The sequence below is a fragment of the Pezoporus wallicus genome, unplaced genomic scaffold (genome assembly GCF_028554395.1).
Source record: "Pezoporus wallicus isolate ANWC-B61680 ecotype Strahan unplaced genomic scaffold, APGP_CSIRO_Pwel_v1 scaffold_14666, whole genome shotgun sequence".
Taxonomy (NCBI): domain Eukaryota; kingdom Metazoa; phylum Chordata; class Aves; order Psittaciformes; family Psittacidae; genus Pezoporus; species Pezoporus wallicus.
The window spans coordinates 1-18,781 of record NW_026637956.1 but is presented as its reverse complement, the minus strand read 5'-3'; the positions used below and the strand labels follow the sequence as shown (position 1 = coordinate 18,781).

The 18,781-nt window shown below is 52.8% G+C and overlaps 1 protein-coding gene across 3 annotated transcripts in view; it reads right to left on the bottom strand.

The window, feature by feature from the left end:
• Positions 1-17,171, bottom strand: part of PEMT (phosphatidylethanolamine N-methyltransferase) — a 38,713-nt gene extending 21,542 nt beyond the window's left edge. For 2 of the 3 annotated variants that reach the window (XM_057408467.1, XM_057408466.1), the window contains exons 1-4: positions 17,022-17,171; positions 15,598-15,705; positions 14,105-14,244; positions 10,913-10,994 (exon numbers count right to left, since the gene is read on the bottom strand). In XM_057408467.1, coding sequence (XP_057264450.1) covers positions 10,913-10,994; positions 14,105-14,244; positions 15,598-15,690 — 315 coding nt within the window. In that variant the 5' untranslated portion in view covers positions 15,691-15,705; positions 17,022-17,171. The remainder of the gene's footprint in view (positions 1-10,912; positions 10,995-14,104; positions 14,245-15,597; positions 15,706-17,021) is intronic. The other variant, XM_057408468.1, reaches the window with a different exon arrangement.
• Between the last annotated feature and the right edge of the window lie 1,610 nt (positions 17,172-18,781).

Sequence of the window (18,781 nt, the reverse complement as noted above, 5' to 3'; positions counted from 1 at the left end):
TCTCCAGGCAGTAGCACAGAGGAGATGCTCAGCCCACTTATGTTCAGTTCCCAATCCTGGGCTGAAGAAATGATGACTGAATAGGAGGTGTTACCTTCACCATTCCTGTCTCACTGTATATGCCAGCATGAAGGGGTTTGCCCCATCACATGGGGTCTGGGAAGCAGCCTGCTGAGGGACCCAAAAATCAGAAATTCCATTAAAAGTCCAGAGGAAAAACTATCCCAGTGTGGGATACGGGATGGGGCACATCCCAAGAGGATGCACATGCATAGGATGAGCCCTGGATGCTTCAGCCCTAACTCAGTAAAACCCTTCAGACAAAACCAACCTGGGTAAACCTTTTAACTTCCTGCTCCAGTCTGGCCTCTCCTGGCCACGGGTACATCCTCCTGTGGGTGCTGGGACAGGAGAACCCTTACTCAGAGCTTTGGTGGCTCCATGTGAGCATCTCCCATCAGGGGAGATGTGCCCCTGCTGGCTCCTAACCCGATGAAAGGGCAGGAAACCCGACGTTACCCTTACTACACTTATGGGGACCAGAGAAACTGACCTGTTCCATTTTCCTTTCTGACTCCCTGGAATCCCTCATTAAAGCATAAGGACGGCGAGGAAAGAGATACACCTGAGCTGCCAAACTGCCTGTGGTGCTGCCAGGAGCAAGCAGGGGAGCAGAGCCAACACATTAAACACAGCAGAGCAGGCTGCATTGTCAGTGCACTCCGCTGCCTGCCTGGGAGCAGTGGGGCTGGCTGACCTTTGCTGGATTCCAGAGGAACCAGCCTTTCTGGCTGTCCCATGAGACCAGGGAGGAAATGAGGGTGGCCTGACCTTATCCTTCCCAACGATGCTCCCTTGCACTTAATGCAGATGGTTTATGGCCTATGTGCTGGTAGGGAAGCACCGACAGCACTGGGCAGGCTGAAAGCTCCAGCCTGGGCTCCTGTGGCCACTGAAGGGAAATATCCAAGTGCTTGTGCTGCTCCTAAGTGAGAACCCCCCTGCTTTGCTAAGAGATTGCAAACCTCAGGAGAGATGGAAGGGAAACTGCAGGGCCGGTCCCAGGGAGCATCATGCACAGCAACCCCAAGGGGTGCACAGGAGCTTACCAGCACTGAGCCCCTGGCACAAGTGCTGGCATGTTTCCACGTGCAGCCTCATCCCAAACACCATCCCAGCACGGGGCACCAGCACAGGCTTTCCGAAGGCATGTGCAGCAATCACCCCGGGGGACTGGCGTGCCACTGGCAGCAAGAACATGATTAGCAGGAGCTCTGGGCAGTGAAGGCAGGAGAAGAAGAACAGAACAAACCACGGTTTAATTTGTACAAGCTGGTAATTATAGTTGCTATCTGTCTGAAATCTCTATTGAGTTTATTTAAATATGTTCTCTGCGAAGGCCGTTCAGACAGGAATTATCAAGGTGTTGCAGCAGAGGAGATAATGCCATGCAGTTTTCAACAGATCAAGGGCTGATTAGGAGGAATTAATTAGCTGCTTAAACAGTCCTTGACTCGCTGCAGCAATTAGCCATCACCTCCCTGCAGTCATGTTCCTGGTGCGGCAGCAGCGGCGGTGGCGATACCAAGTGCCCATCACCACGACTGCCTTCCCTGTGCTGCTGCTGAGCCCCGGGGGGGTGCATGGCCTTGGGAAGCTGCCCTAAACCCTTAAGGTTTAGCCCATGGGCAGGGCTTGGCAGACAGGCAGCGGTGCAATGGGCTGTGGTGACTCACCTGCACGCGCGGTGATGCTGACTGGTATACGTGCATCCACCGTGACTCCCCACAGGAGGCAGACAATGGATGTCTTCCCTTTCCAGCCTTTACCAGGCCGGTTCATTGTGCATCCCTCACCCATCATCTCTTATATGCTATGCACCATCAGTTCTCAGCTGCGTCACGCCATCAGTGCCAGCTGATTATCCAGCAGCCTTAATCCCATGTGCTTGTTTCTTTGGCAGGTCAGGTGCATTGTCCCCACCTCTGCCCATCCGAGCTAACACCCAGCCTCTCCAAAGCCTTCATCCCACCCATCCCTGCCTGTCTCAGCGCTGCTCAGGGTCCCTTGCTGCTCACCCTCAACCTTCTGGGCACAGAACCCATCTGGAGGGTGCAGCTGATGGGCACCAGCTCCAGGGATGGCTGGGAGATGGCTCTCTGTCCCCCCTGCCAGCACCCCAATAGGCTCCACTTTGTCTAATGGCTTCCTGCCTGCACTGGGAAAAGCTGTAGCAGCTCTGGATTACCCAATCTAAAGACCTGAGTTACTTCTCTGAAAGCTTCTCAACTTGCAGGCACTCAATTACAGAGAGCCAAGAGATGGTAATGGAGCCCGAAAGCTTTTAGCAAATGATTAAAGCCCTGCAAGTTCCCCCACTAAGTATAGGAGCAGCAGCCTTCAGTTCATGCAATTAAAATAGTGAAGTGATATTAGAAGAGACAGGCACCATCCTAATGGTTTCACGTGAGCTGTAAGGCAATGCAGGCCAGAGACTGCCCACATAGATTGTAAAGGGCTTTCTTATCGTTAATGCCACAAGAAAAGATGCACCCAGGGATGGATTGATGCTGATGGGGACAATGGGAGCCAGAGCAGGGCAGGGACTCCCATCAGAGCCTGAAGGCTCCAAGCACCCTGATCTGATGGGCAGAGACTTGATGCACATCCCAAGAGATGGGGATGGGCTGTCTCAACCACAAAGGGCTTTCCAAGAAGCTACCCCAGTCAGTTTATCCTATTTCCCCACTGGTATGATGGCAATAACAGCTGTCAGCAAGCCACAGCCGAGCAGGACGGCTAAGCTCATCCGTGCCTGCCAAGGGCTTTTGGTTTGGAAAGGAAGGTGCTCATTTGACTCAAGGAAGACTTTTCCACTGCCTTTCATGGGTTCTGGATGGGGGGTTTGTTGTTTATTCCAGCCAAAAGAAACAGCAGTGGGGTTTTGGAGAGACAAGGCAGTGTGGGGACTGGCCACGCAACGATAACTGTGGCATGGAACAGCCAGCTGGAACAGTGGGGATGTACATCCATGTGGGAGAGGGGTTCACAGAGGGGAAAAACACACGTTTACAGCATCCACAATGGATCCAGAGGCTTGGAAAGCACAAAGGGCTGCAAAACCACGTGAACATCCAAGGGGCTGAGGGAGAGAACCATCTACATGTGGAAAGCAGGGAGGGTTCCTCTCCAAAACCAAGGGGCTGGTTGTGGAGCTGCAGTGACAACCCCTCACTGCCTGCTACGCCCATCACCTAGAAGAGTGAGTTAGAGAACAAAACACAAGCTGGAATCCTCTTCTAGCGACTTCTTCCCAATGAATGCCACCGACAAGGGGATCAACAGGGTCCAGTCTGAGCACTTCGACACAGGGTGAAGAGGAAAGCGACTCTATGTCTTTAACAGTGGAAAGAGGGCTGTTAAAGAACCCTGGCCTGCCTTCCCCCTGTCTGAATTCAGCCTGAAGAAGAAACCTCCCTGTGTCCATCCCCAGTGAAAGTAATTGGACTGAAATGGCACAGGTCACCTCAGCTAACAGCCTGGAGCTGGGGAAACAGAATAAGCCAGCAGGTAAACAGATAAGGGTTTCGTAAGGACTAGGTACACTTTACCTCACAGCCATCCCTTGATATTACCTCAACACAAGCCTTTACCTTGAATCCACTCATGATAAGCACCTAGATAATACATTTCATTTCTCTAATAGTGCTTATGTGATTTGTCCAAGTGGGATCTCATTAGCTGCTTGCGATGAAAACAAGCCCCTGCTTAACGGAGGCCAAGGCAGCCTGGGTCCAGCGATGTTCCATGAGCCACATCCTCTCCTCTTCCATAAAAACAAAGATGACACGGAACCCGGGCTGTATTTGCTAGCAATTTCCAACACAAAATCTGAACAGCTTCTCCTCAAGGCAAGGAGCTCATGGTTTATGTCTGAAGGGCTGTGATTACAAGTAACCCAGAATAGTAACCCAGAGAGAGGGCATAGGGAGCCCTGAGAGCAAAGGGGAAGAAAGGTGATGTGCTCGAGCTACAGGGAATCAGGCTGCACGGCCCAAACCACCTCTTCCAGCCAAAAAAAAACCACGGAAAAAGTATTTGGGAACTAATGATTCCTCCAGAGCACAGCATGGGATGGGGAAGGACCTTTCCATGGCTGGGATGCGGCTGGGATGGCCAAGGGCTGCATGGGGGAACAGGCAGCAGCCAGGATCCACCCAGCTTCCTATCCCATTTCATTTCATTATTAATCTATGCATTAAATGAAATGAAAGAGGCAGAAGATGCCCTGACACAAGTATGTGGGGCTTTGCAGAGGGAAGGCAAACGCTGCCAGATGAGCATCTCGCGCGCAGGATGGCCAAGCATTTTGCCTGGGTTTACGTTCATCTTCCATGGGCAGATGACTTGGCCCACACTCAGCTTCCCATTGCACACAGCTCCCATCCCGAAAACCACAAACCTCCTATTTCCATACATTCTCCTAAGCCTCAGAGCACTTTCTCTGAGCAAGGACCAGCTCAGGCAGCCCACAGCAGGCGCCTTCCCAAACCTACCAGAAGCAAAGGTGTGCGTTTCTCGAGTGATGGAGAATGTTCTGCCCGCCTCACGTCCTGTGTTTGCTTCTTTTTTTTTCCCCCTTCCTGTTGCTCCTATTCATACAACACTAAAAAAAGCAAAGCAGGGGAAGGGGCCTGGAGTGCTGTACACACAGCTGCTGCACCGAAACAGGCCGTCCACCCCAAAGACCCATTTCCAAACAAAGCCTTTCCAACAATAGCACTGACGATGTTTGAACTGGCATCGATTTAGAAAGGCAAGCTCTTTGCTGCACCTCACTGTCAGCAAGTGCTCAGTACAAATGCCACGTTACGAGACAAACGTGTCTCTCTTCTTTATGACTTCCCTTCTATTTTCACGCCTCTGCTCCATTGCGTTCCTTCCAAATCAAGCCCAGGATCCCAAGGGATCCACAGTGCTGAGGTCAAGCCCCTCTGAATTTGTTGCACACTTAACGCCTTGGGTTTGGTTTTAAATGTGGGGACGAAGCTCCTTACCTTCAGCACAAAGCATCTACCCTGCTCTTCAAAGCTCTCCAATGGTTGCTCCAAACCTGTCGCTCAAATTCCTATCGCCTTAGCAAATAAGGTCAGCCTGATTAAAACCCAGTTATTCTAGCTGGAATAGAAAGAGACAGTCTTCAGCAAGTACATCCCATGTAAGAAATAACCTTGTATTGCACTGAAACAAGCCTTCACTGGCTCCAGGTAAAAGGAGATTGAGGTCACCTAATGACTGTGACATTTCTTGCAGCCTCTGATTCACTGCAGAGAGACTGTATAAAGCTCTACCGGAGATGTCAGCTAATTCAAGCGCTTTTCTGCTCTCCTGGATGACCCATATTCAGTTGCAATACGTGGTCAGGTAGCAGTGTGAGCACCCAGCTACGGCACCGTGCCCCCAACCAGCTGGACCTGCAGTTGTGCCACTGCCTGTGACTGAAAACTGGGGCTGGATGCCCCAGTATTTCAAGTTAGGCACTGATGTAACCTGTGGGAATGGAAATACTTTGGTTCTTCTGGCTCAAAGACTAAATCAGAAGCTCCAATGTATGAATAAGGAGCTGGCAGGATAGAAAGGGATGGAGAAAGGCTGGGGGCGATCAGCAAGCAGCAGACCCGCAAGATGCAAACACATCAGCACACATCCACACGTAGAGTCATAGAATAGTTAGGGTCGGAAAGGACCTTAAGATCATCTTGTTCCAACCCCGCTGCCATAGGCAGGGACACCTCACACTAAACCATGGCACCCAAGGCTTCGTCCAACCCGGACATCAAGGAAGAAGATGAAGAAGCAGCCAAGCCATCACAGCGCTGCCTGGGATCCTGTGTTTGATGCGAGGGGTTTCAGACCCAGGCATCACCGTCGCAGTCTGCTCTCCTTAATAGGTCTGCTTGGATTCCAGCTCAGCCCAGCTCATTAGCCACCCCACCGAACCCGACGCTCATTCTGGATCACTTCTATTGCTACAAACAAATAACACAATTGCCTCCATGCAGGGGTTGTTTTCCTCCTCTCTCCCCCTAATGCAGGGCTGGTAGCATCTCATGTATCCGTTAATGAAGTCCATTATACCCAGAGTTTCTCAGCAAGGAAAAATTACAATCATTAGCCAGTGAGTGATGAGAGACAGAAGCACCATTTCTGCCCAGGCTGGCAATAACAGGACGCCAAGTACGCATCCCAGCGAGTCGAGCCTTGCTCTCCTGTAACGCGGTACCCAATGTTCTTCATTAGCATCTCTCTTTTGAATAGAGCAAGACAGCGTCCTGCAGCAGGTCGCAATTACACACGACAATGAATTCAGGGGAAACAATGACGGGTGTCGCAGAGGCACATTTGGCAGTGGGGTTGTGGAAAGGTGAAGTGGGAGATGATTAGGAACGTTTTAAAGCTCTATCTAAACCCCAAAACAAGTGGAGGCTCAAGTGGCAGCACGGAGCAGGAGATGTGGCTGGTTGCCTCATGCACTACTTTGTCATTTTTGGTTTAAATAGGAAAGCAACACAATAATTACTCTTTTGGTTGTAATACCCCAATGGCCAGGACTGGTAGTCACAGACCAGGACTTCTTGTGCCATTCGCACTGGCTGCTCCCACAGCTGCATTGAACAGATCCCTGGCTCTCCGGCTGCCCTTTTGTGAAATCAGGGTTTAATTCTCTGGAATAAGACTGTTAATAAGGACTCCCAACACACCCATCCTCTGGACAGCGTGTACTCGCTCATCGCTCCCCAAGGGGCTGTGATGGGAGGGAGACAGGGAAAGTGGGGGGGAGAAAAGAAACGAATACACCTCAGAGAGCGCAAAATGCAAGAGAAATCCAATACCCCTTCACAGGATAGTGAGAGCTCAGTGGAAAAGAGGCACTGGTTGCACCAGTGGAGCACCGATTCCAGCTGGAGGGCCTCCAGTCCTCTACCTGCTCCTACATATCACGTTCCGTGTTAAGCCTTCCCTGGGAACAGTTCCCACAGCGCTGAGGACACTCAGGTTTGTGATGCTGCTGTCATCCTGGTGGCCAACAATAGAGAGGGACAATTTGATCTTTATGTAATGCTCCCTGTTCCCCTCTGCTTGGGGATGAGATGTTCAAACCGAGGGGCACAACAAGTAATGACAGCCTGAAGGGTTAAACGCAAGCATTCAACCCCTCAGTGTTAGCACTGGGGTCCCTCTGGGTGTAGCCATGTGTCCCACAGGATCTGTTCAATGCAAGAAACGAAACCCAAAAGCTGAGGGAACGATCAATCATCCCTATACCCAGTGATGTGCACCCCAGGGATGCTCCTTCCCACTTTTGCAGCCTCAAAGCTGAACGCTGGGATGCACATACGTGCCCTGCATTCAGTGCTCAAACCCTCTTAGCCTTTAGCTCCATAGCCCTGCACAGAGAGGGATGTGGGAGGCTGAGCACGTCATAGCGTCACCGAATGGTTTGGCTTGGCAGGGACCTTAAAGATCATCTAGTTCCAACCCCCTGGCCATGGGCAGGATCCAGGCACATCCACACCAGGGACCACAGCCTGACAGGAACAGGCAGGAAAGTCGTGTTCCTCAGTTGGGCAATGCATTTGCTTTGGCTGAGTACATCTTGACTAGGACTGCATGACCAAGTCTGAAAATGAAACTAATTCATTGTTGCTCCCCAGCCTTGGGAATCAAATGAGTAACTCTGCAGTCATTAAAACAATGTCCTGGTAAAAATAAACAGGAAAGGGTACTTAATAGGAATGCTTCGGAGTTAAAAATACTGGCTTTGGTCTGAGGTCATCCAGTTTTTAATAGGCACAGCTACGCATGCCCCAAGGTGATGGGATTTGGTATCGCTCCAGTCCTGTTAGGAGTGCACACTGTATCACAGACAGATGGGGTTTTTTCTTCCCAATTCAAAACCCCTTCCTGGAATGTTGCAGATTTGAGCATCCGCTGGTGGACTCACCGCAGAAAACACAGCTCTGAGGGAAGAGGCAGGAATAGGAACATCCGTCTGCACAGAGGGGATGCAGGGTTCCTCTGTTCTTCACCCAACAATACTGAGGAGGAGGATGCTCGAGTCTTTCATTCTGAAAGGGGCATTTCTATAGCAAAAGAGAGGCTCGAGCCAGAGGCAGTCACGCTGAGCACCAGGCAGGCACAGAGCTGATGCTGGAGAAAGGGCAGGAGGCGAGCAAAGTAGGCAGAAGGAGTACTGTAAAGGCTCATAAAAGCTGCAAGTACATTTTCCGTCCCTGAAAATGCCTTTGTGCTTTCATGGCAAGGAGCTGCTACAATTACAGCTTCTTTTATAAGCGAAGCACAAGCCAGATAATGAGCAAACCTCCCACTGCACAAAGGAGGTGACGAAGGCGTTCTGTGAGCCCTGACCGTCAGGCTTCCCCACCACAGCTAAAGGCAGAGAGAACTGCTCAAACCCATCTCCATCTCACCCACTTCAGGGCTGTGAGCTGCTTTTTCTTCCCCAAAAGCACAAAAAAGGATGACACCAAAAGTGACTGTACCCACACAGACAGCAAGTGAACACCCTTCAGCCAGGCAAGGCAGCAGCTTGCGTGTCCTAACCTGCGGAACAAGCCCACGGCTGCATCACCCCTGGTCTGGAGGAGGAAAGAGAAGGGACAAAAAAGGGGTTGCAAGGGAAAACTACCAAGCATGATATTGCCAAATCCAGCTGACTGTTATGTACTGTGGAGGCTCATGATTCCAATGACACATGGGATTACATCGGCCTTCCTCTCCCTGACCCCAACATTTGCTGGGAGATCAGGGGGATTGGATGAAGCCACATGTACAAGCCTGGGGCTTCCAGCTTTTCTGGAACCTTCTAAGGGAGTTGCTGCTCTTTCCCTGCACGCGAGGCAGCACCGAGGTTTGGATGGCTTGGCAGGGAAAAGGAAAATCAGGCTTGCTGGGTAGGGCTGCTTCATCCCACCCCTCCTTTCGCCTCCGAAATCAAAGCCCCTCACTCTGAACAGCCAGAGCACTGCTGCTCCCATCCCTCTGCAATGGATCAACCAAAGCTATTGCCCAGGCACGCTTGATGTCCACAGACCATGTCCTCCATCAGTGCAATACATCAGCACCAGCTACCGAAACTCAGCTTTGGGGTAGAGGGGTTTTAAAGCTTTGCCATTAGAAAGGGGAATGCAAGAGAGCTGAATAGGGCAGGCAGGCACTCGTTTGCTTTAACTGAGATAAGGCTCCTAGTATCTACCAGGGACCCTTGTCCACCAAGCACTGGTGTGATGAGGCTGCTGACGGATCTGGTTTCACACTCAAGAGTAGGGATGTGGGATGCTCCTGCCATTTCCAGCTCCATGCCTCACTGGGGACACACTATAGGTGGCAAAGAGAAGGAGGGGATTGCTTTCCTGATTTACTAACCTCCTTTACTACCCATTTACTCCTGCCATGGGAGCAACTGGAGATAAGTGTCCACTTGGAGTTCACTAAGGGGGGAGAAAACAGAGGAAATGAGGATGGATCTTCTTTGGGATGGCATCTCTGTGTGCCTCGGCCACATCCAGCACCCCCAGCACGAAACCTCAACGCCTCCCTCCCCAGCGTGAGTCTCCAGGAGATGGATTTGCATCACGACGGAAGGCGGGCAGCGGGTCTTACAGAAATAACCTCCCAAGAGCACCCAGCAGACTGCGTCTGTCTGCAGTTCTTCGTCAAAGCAGCCTATTTTGGGAGATCCCATCCTTCTGGGAACCGGACAGGCTCCTGCTAAACGTCTGCGCCAGGGCACAGACGGGAAACACCCGGCTCCCATCTGCAGGCAGGCACACAACCTGGGAAGCCCCCATCCAGCCCCCAGATAGGGATGTCCCAGGGGAGATGATGGAGTTCCCTTCTCTGGGTTCCAGCAGCTCCCAGCCCCAGGGCTATACGCAAATGATGCCAAAGCCTTAGGCTATGTAGGAAGAGCTGCTGCCTTCCATGCCTCCCAGGCTGGGTAAATCCTACTACTTCCTATTTTGCCTCCAGCACCGCTTTTTTTGCCTTGTTCCATGGGATGTAGGTGGTCATAGACTTGCCATTTCCCACACTAACATCCTTCAGCAGCATGGCACAACAGGGATGGAGTGGGACAGAGAGGAAATGCCCTCTTCCCAACTTCTAGGGTGTATAGTTAATCCTCTGATGCATATGAAAACAAGACTCTTGGCTTAAATCTATTCTTTTTCGCCTTTTGTGCGTGTTCTGACTTATTCCAGCAGAGCTGCCAGCAGCCCACGCTTTATTTTTAAACCAGCAAACAAGAAAAGTCCAGTTTATACAACAAACACCCTGGGTTTCTAGAAAAACATGCTACAGAAGCTTAGCAAAAGGAGGAGGCTGCTTTTTGGGTCAGCTTGACCATGATCTATAGGGGACTGTGAGGTAAGAGGCAGCTTCTGACCTTGGTTTAGAGACATGTGTGGTAGCCAGGCAGCTGCCCAAAGGATCAGCACCATTCTCTTCCAGCCCTGAAGGCTGAGACCGTGCCTGGCTCGACACACAGATGAAGCAGCTCAGCCAAGTTGAACTCCACGTTTCCCCCCGCCACAGGCAGCTCAGCCTGCAAGGACATCATAAAAAGACATCGCACAGCTTCTTAAAAGAGGATTTAGATGCAAACACCACCACCCCTGGCTGGGAAGCTGCAGGGAAGCAGCGGCGGGACGAAGGATGTGGCTCTCCCTCAAGGTGATAGCGCTCCTAATTGTGTCACTCCAGCCAGCAGGCAGGAGGATGCGACCCAGTTTTGGTACCTGTTACGTGGCTCGCAGCGGTGCCAAGATGCTGGAAGAGCTAAATTTAGGAGCCAAACAGGCACAGTGGTATACACCCAGCCAGGACTCACCCTGTTACAAGACGGCTGGAGAATCGATGCTGTCCGTCTGCTCACCACATGCGTTACAGCATCACTGCAAAGGCCTCGTTGCCTGAGCGAGAAGTATTACCGAGTCACTCGGAATTAAATTGCCACTAAATGCTGTTTGGGAGGAGGAAAAATAGAAAGCAAGCAAATCCTTGCTCTTTCCCAGGCATTGTAGGGGATGAAAACAGAGATTGCTGCCTGGTAGAGAGCCCAATTACGAATAATGCGCGTCCTCTCCCTGCACAAAGGATGAAAGGCATCAGAGCTGGCGGTGACATTTTAAGACCGGATATGTAAGAGCGAATCCAAGCCTCATTGCAAGCCCAGCTTTACCCCAATAAAGAAGCACTTTCTGCAGTCAATTGCCTTGCAGCGTAGCTTGAAGGCCCGCTATTGATCTAGCATCTGTTATAAGCAGATAATCATAGTCACTGCGCCGGGGCTTCTGCAATGGGGTCTAAAAGCAGCTTCCATAAGATGGCTGAGGGCTGTTTTTCTGCAGAGCCCACAAAACCCTTGAGGTTTGCAGAATGTGAAGGCCAGAAAAGACCATTATATCACTGCAGCTCATTCATCTCCCAACCCCATAAACTTCAGCTAACCAGCCCTCACACAGCCATTTCACACCCCGCAATTCCTTTTCCCCAGCCAGGTGCTGACACACCACCATCAATCCCCTGCTCAATCCTTCCCTTCGTAAGGCAGACAGTGATTGCTGCTGAACAACGCCCCCCCCCCCCCCCCCCCAGCATCAAGCAGGTTTCTCCTGTCCCCAAAAGGCTTGCTGATGGCTGAATCCCGACACATCCAAGCTCCCAGCCCCTTCCCAGCTACGTGGGGAGGTTTTGGGGCCAGGCACCTTCCTCCGAGTTTAGCAAGAAGTGGTCAGGGGTAGATGAAATCAGCCTGCAAACATCCCCCTCCCGCCAGCACAAGCACTTCTCATCCACTTGGCAGATCCCGGCAGTCTCCAAAGAAGGAGAAAAAGATGGGAAATGAAAAAGAAATGAACCAAGAGATTCACATCCATCAGGAGCCCGGTGCTGTCAGCCCAGCTCCCTGCGCAACTGCTCCCATAATGAAAACCTCATGCAGTTTAAGCACTTGACAGAAGTCTCAAACTGAGATCTTGTTACCCTCAACAGGAAAAGCTGCAACCTCGATGAATAAAAGCACGTTTGTCTGATGGGGTCTATTTAAAACCATGCTAAATTACACCCAGCCTGCTCCTAACCGTGACATCCGAGGGTCTGCTCTGTGCGAGGATGGGTGTCTCAGGGGGTCACCGGAGGTGAGGGGAGGAGCAAGCTGAAGATGTGCCATTTCTAAATCAGTCCATGACGCCAGACAGGAGTTTTTAAGAGCCTCAAGCCAAGAAAAGGATTGCTGATGGATGCGCTTCCCACTTGAAACTCACTCGTGTGGTGGCAGACGTCAGCCTACCTGCCTCATGGCTCTGCCACTTGCCTGCTTGCTTTGGAGAGGGTCAGAAACCTTCCAGCTTTCTAGAACCTCCCCATGTGCCGCGGCTCAGCGAGCTTTTTAAAGCCTCCCACATGCAGGTTATCTGCCTCTCCTGGCCTGAAAGTGTTTGTCCCCAAGGAGCTGCTATTTAATGCCTTCCTTAGTTACCAAGGGATGGGAAGTTTCTCCCATCATTCCACGGCCTTCCAAACACAGATGGGATTTATTGTAGTTTCTGCTGCCTTGACCTCATTAATGTTTTACAGCAGAGACCAGCAGTGCACCTACTACAGCCCCACAGCTCAGGTCTCCCAGTGCACTGAACATCTTTGGGGAAGTTGAAGTGATTTCATTCCCAAACCAGCTCTGCTCCTGCCTTTCAGGACCTCACCTGCACCCTGCCTGATGCCGGATGACGGCTCCCAGCAGCTCCTCTCATAACAGGCACGGCGGGTGGGAAAGCACAGACAGCACGAGGAGGAGAGAGGGAAGAGAAAACAAGGACAAAACCAGAGCAAAACAAGAGGAACAAATCCAAGCTGTGCCATGGACAGCATAACCCAGGAGCCAGTGATGGACAAGCAGGATGCTAATTGGCACAGAGGGGTGGAAGCAGAAGAGGAGGGTGGGACAGCCCTGGGTTTGGTGGGGAAAGGCAGAGGTGACCATGGAGTGACATTCATGATACCCATTGGGAATGGCTACAGGGAGGAAAGGTGAGAACTGGGAGTCCTGAGGCCTTTTGGAGAGCTTTTCTCCCTTGTGGAGAACAGGAGGGAGCATCCAACCTGGCTGGAGTCCTGCAAAGTGCCCCACTTAGGCTCTGGTGCTCTAAATTGCTCTCAACAGTATACACATTGACTCCATGAGCATCAAGGCTTTCCCTGGAGCTCCTCTACAGCCTCTGGAGTTTGTGCTTCACCCCCAAACCCTGCAGGGTTAATCCCTGGTGCTTTCCAGGGCAAACAGCTCAGGATGCTCGAGGCCTCAAGATGCGCCTCTCCGTCAGCCAAGCACTGCATGGAGCTGGGGTTTCCCCACCACAGACTTATTCAGAGGCTCTGCACAGTAAGGACAACCCGGCGCCAAGCTTTGCAAGAGGCAGATCTGGCCAGAGCTCAGCAGAAATGGGGAATTAAGACACTGAACTAAACCAATGCACCCCCACCCAATCTCTCCCCAAACCAGGAATTTCACACTCTGGAGGGTTTTGGACCAGGATCCCGTATTACTTCCAAAGCACAGAGAGCAGAGAGTGCTTGGCACTGCACAGCAATCCAGTCTTTGCACTAAAGCTCTTGCAAGCCCAAAGTAATTCGGATGCAGAAGCGATCTCAGCTGCTGGGAAGGAACTCAAATAGCAGAAAACAAAGGGAGCCTGTGCAGGGATGCAGAAAAAGAAGAGCTGTTGGCTGGGTACGGGCAGGGGACACACATGGATAAAAGGATGGTGGAGGACGTAAAGGAAGCAGGACAGGGAAAATCCACGGATGGCTGTGGCCACTGTTGCTAAAATGCACCCGATAGCAGAGGCTTGTTCAGTGCTGCAGGTCCCGCATCCCCCTTGCAAGAGCCTTCCAGCAGTGCCTGCTGTGAGCCACACACGGAGCCTGGACACAGCAGGGAGATGCTGGGGCGCAGCAAGCGTACGCATGGAGGCACACGGACTGCGAGAGCCACCCTACAGCCAGCACCTGGTGCCACGCTCACCTCCCCAGAGCCTTCCACCACCACACCAGCTCGGGTTGGTCACTGCAAAGCCATGCAGAGATGCCTTCTGCTCCCAGGCGCAGGCCCTGCACGTCTTGCTTGCAGTGCCACCTGCCGCCAACGGCAATGCTCTTCAGACGCTGGAAGGGGACAACAGCAACGCAATGAACTTCCTGCTGTTACATCAGCTTTCCCTGGCCTTTAACAGCAGCCAAACTCCTGATCCAGAAAAGCCACGCTCTTTTCCCAAGCTGCAGGCATCCCACGAGGCGCAGGCGTAGCAGCAGACGCTAATAAAGGCCTTTCCCCCCCCCTTCCTTCTCCCTTTTATGCTGCATTGTCGCTGGAGCCAATCTCTTCCCCCCAGAGACCACATCCTGAAGCTCGCTCATTGATTCTTTATGCTAAAGGATGACTCTGCAGTCGAAATAATGTGGCAGGTTCTAGCTCGAGTTTCAGACACCGTGAGGCTTCTTAATAACGACTTTGCATGAGAAATTAGGGGGGCTGCAACAAAGAGCTCCGACAGAGGCTTCCAAAGTGACTCAGAGCCAAGAGAGCCACGCTTTTCCAAAGCCCAGCATGAGACAATCTCTAAAGCCCCCGCGCTCAGAGAGAGCCCAATCCTCCCCCTGTGGAAAAAACAAGGCCTTTTCTTTAAGGAGACTTCCCCCAGGGTGAAAATGCCTGCGTTTGGTGGGCAGGTTTGGGTATCTTGGCTGAAATGGCATCCCGTTTCCATGAGAAGGCTTCATCCCCACCTTGGCTTGCGCAGGGTGGGAGCCCCTCTGCTGCAGTCAGCCTGGGCTTCCCGTTTGGCTCTGCAGCGCTCCAAAATGGGGCTGGACATGATTATTCCTTGCTGGTGCAGGAAAGCAGCAACACCCCAGTGGTAAAGGGCAGCAAAGACTCTTCCAGTCTCAGCTCCTGAAGCGCTATGGCACCCACACAGACAGCGAGCATCACTCTGCACAGGAGCACCCCTGCTCCTGCTCAGGGCTGCTGCCAACCCCGCAGCTCTTTGCAGCATGATGAAGGGAGAACTGCTTCAGGTTATGTTTTGGCTGCTTTTACTTCCTGCCATCCACACAACCAACACATTTCAGGGGGAAGCAGCAGGGAATGCCTCCCGTGCAGAGGGTTAATGCCATTTATGCTCAGTCCCAATGGCGACCTGCTGGGGTGGGAGGTGCAGGAGAAGACAGGTTTGATTCCTCTGTTCCATCTCCCAAGCTCAGCTCCTAATTCCTTCTGCATCCCGCACTGAATCCCACCTTCACCTCGTCCAGGATACACATCACAGGCACCTCCAGCCCCAGGAATTCTCTCTGCAGCACATCTCCACTTCTAATAACTGAGCACCATTCACCCCACAAGCCCAGCAGACACCCCCAGAAGAGGTTTATCCTCCAGTGTGGCCAAAAGGAGACCCCCCTGCAGCTGGCAAAGGACGGCTAAAAGCAACAGGGCAGCCGTGCACAGGCAGCTCTTACCATGTTCCAGAAGAGAGGATTGAAGGCGATGGAGAGGGCGGCCACAATGAAGGCAGAGTCAGTCACATCCACGTAGCCGAAGAGCCGTGCCATGACTGTCACATCCACCTGGGGAGGGAAGGACAGTCACTGGGGGTGCAGGATCCTGGGGGGACACTGGGTGTTGCACCCGAATAGGGGGCACTTCATCTCAAACCAAGCTGCCTTGCAAGAGCAGAGGAATCTCTCCATAGCCCCAGGCAATGCTCTGTTCAGGGTGCAAAGCCAAGAGGAAGGATGGGGGCTCCTCCAAGCTGTATCCCCACACCCCTCAGGGATATGGGGCTCTTGGGAAGCACTCAGGACATGAGCACTTTGAGGACACTGTGGGGACAAACGCCAGCCTCTATGGGGCAGCTGCCAACCTCAGCGTGTTCACAGTGCTTTGGCATCCCCAGGGATGGCTTTGTGTCCCAGGGATGCTGGTCTGCATGGAAACTCCAAGCAAGGAACTGTGGCAGCCTCAAACTTGCCTTCCATAAAGTAAGAGCAATGCGAACCCCTTCCACAGTGAAGGGAGATGCAGCTGCACTGTAAGCTGCTAAAGACTTTCCTGTCTTCCTTAATGACAGCAACAAAAAGCCCTTAAAGCTCCGAGTTTTTCCCCCTTTCTCCATTTAAGAAAGAGCTGTTTTCCCCAGGAGGGCTCCCTGACACTGTCAGCACGTTTAGGTGCAATAAGCCCTGCTGCTTCTCCTCCCTGCAGTGGGATTTAGATGAAAAACACTCAGCACCTTCTTTTTTTTCCTATGTTTTTTTTTCCCTGAAACTTGGAAAACAAAGGACAAACCAGCCCAGCCTGAGCCCTTCCCTCGCTTCAATCAAAACCAAGACAACACAGCGGGATGTGGAAGGTTTCTGCTTCCTAAATACAGCTGTGTTTGCAAGTCCTTTGGATGCAGGAACAGGAAAGGTTTGAAAAGGCATCAGCTCCACCTTGCTAGTCCAGGAGAGAAATCCCCGCTGGCTCCTCACACGTTAGAACCAGAGATTCATGGCTGCTATATCTGGTGCCTCCCATAGCCAAGAGCAAAGCACCTGGGAATGGATCCTGTGCTGTCCCAGGGCATGTCCGGGTGCCTCCTGCCCAGCCAGTGAGAACAACTATGATGGGAACAGCCCTTAGGACCTGATCCTGACGCAACTCCCCCTGTTCCTCCCTTCTCTTCACCCCTGAGCAGCCCTTTAACCATCAGACCTCATCCCTCCAAACCCAGCCGGGTACCCGGGCTGTTACTGCCTGGTCCTGCTCCAACTGCAATCCAGTGACCAGGACAACTTCTTGCCTCTCGTTTTGTACAGCACTGAGAACAGCACCAGCACAGGCTGAACAGAAGCTTCTTGACCTACTAACTCCTGCCTGGCAGCATCGTTAACACACTCACCTGCTCGCCTCCTCCTCAACAACCGAATCCGTGCCTGGCAGTGGGAGGCGGATTGGCCTGTGCCTGCTGTGTGCTTACAGGGATAAAAGGGGAACCCCTTAGGATGAGCTGTCCCTACAGGCTGGGACAGCCACGGACAAATACAGGACAGTCAACTTTGTCCGCTCCTCCCCGAGGGGTGATCGATAACTGCGGCAAATGCTGCCTGCCTGCTTGTAACCCCAAAGCTGGGCAGGGTGAGAGCGGCACGGATACCTAATGAGAGCCACACGGGCACCCAGTGAGAGCCACACAGGCACCCAGAGAGGCACTGGGTGAGAGCTACATGGGCACCCAGTGAGAGCCACAATGGCAACTGGACCAGCGCCACACAGGCAACCAGTGAAAGCCACAGGGGCAACTGGGTGAGAGCCACATGGGCACCCAGAGAGCCATAGGTGGAACGGGGTGAGAGCTACACGGGCACCCAGTGAAAGCCACAAAGGCAACTGGACCAGAGCCACGCAGGCACCCAGTTGAAAGCCACAGGGGCAACTGGGTGAGAGCCACATGGGCAACCGGGTAAGAGCCACATGGGCACCCAGAGAGCCATAGGTAGAACGGGGTGAGAGCTACATGGGCACCCAGTGAGAGCCACATCCAGAAAGAGCCACTTGGGCACCCAATGGGAGCCACATGGGAACCCAGTGAGAGCCACACGGGCACCAGGGTGAGAGCCACATGGGCAACTGCATAAGAGCAATATGGGCACCCAGAGAGCCATCGGTGGAACAGGGTGAGAGCTACATGGGCACCCAGTGAGGGGCACAAAGGCAACTGGACCAGAGCCACATGGGCATCTGAGGAAGAGCTACATGGGCACCCAGTGAAGGCCACAGGGGCAACTGGGTGAGTGCCCTATGGGCACCTGATGGGAGTCACATGGCCACACAGTAAGGGCCACATGGGCACTCGAACAGCCACAGGGGGGAACTGGGTGAGAGCTACATGGGCACCTACTGAGAGCCACATGGGCACCCAAGAGCCACATGGGCACCCACTGAGAGCCACATGGGCACCCAATAAGAGCCACACAGGCATCCACTGCGAGCCACATGGGCACCCATTGAGAGCCACATGGGCACCCAAGAGCCACATGGGCACCCAATGAGAGTCACATGGGCACCAAATGAGAGCCACACGGGCATCCAGTGAGAGCCACATGGGCACCCACTGAGAGCCACATGGGCACCCAAGAGCCACATGGGCACCCACTGAGAGCCACATGGGCACCCAATGAGAGCCACAGGGGCACCCAATGAGCGCCACATGGGCACCCACTGAGAGCCACATGGGCACCCAAGAGCCACATGGGCACCAAATGAGAGCCACATGGGCACCAAATGAGAGCCACATGGGCACCAAATGAGAGCCACATGGGCACCCAAGAACCACATGGGCACCCACTGCGAGCCACATGGGCACCCATTGAGAGCCACATGGGCACCCAAGAGCCACATGGGCACCCACTGAGAGCCACATGGGCACCAAATGAGAGCCACATGGGCACCAATGAGAGTGACCAAATGAGAGCCACATGGGCACCCAATAAGAGCCACACAGGCATCCACTGCGAGCCACATGGGCACCCATTGAGAGCCACATGGGCACCCAATGAGAGTCACATGGGCACCCAGTAAGATTTACATGGGCATCCAGTGAGAGCCACATGGGCACCAAATGAGAGCCACATGGGCACCCAATGAGAGCCACATGGGCAC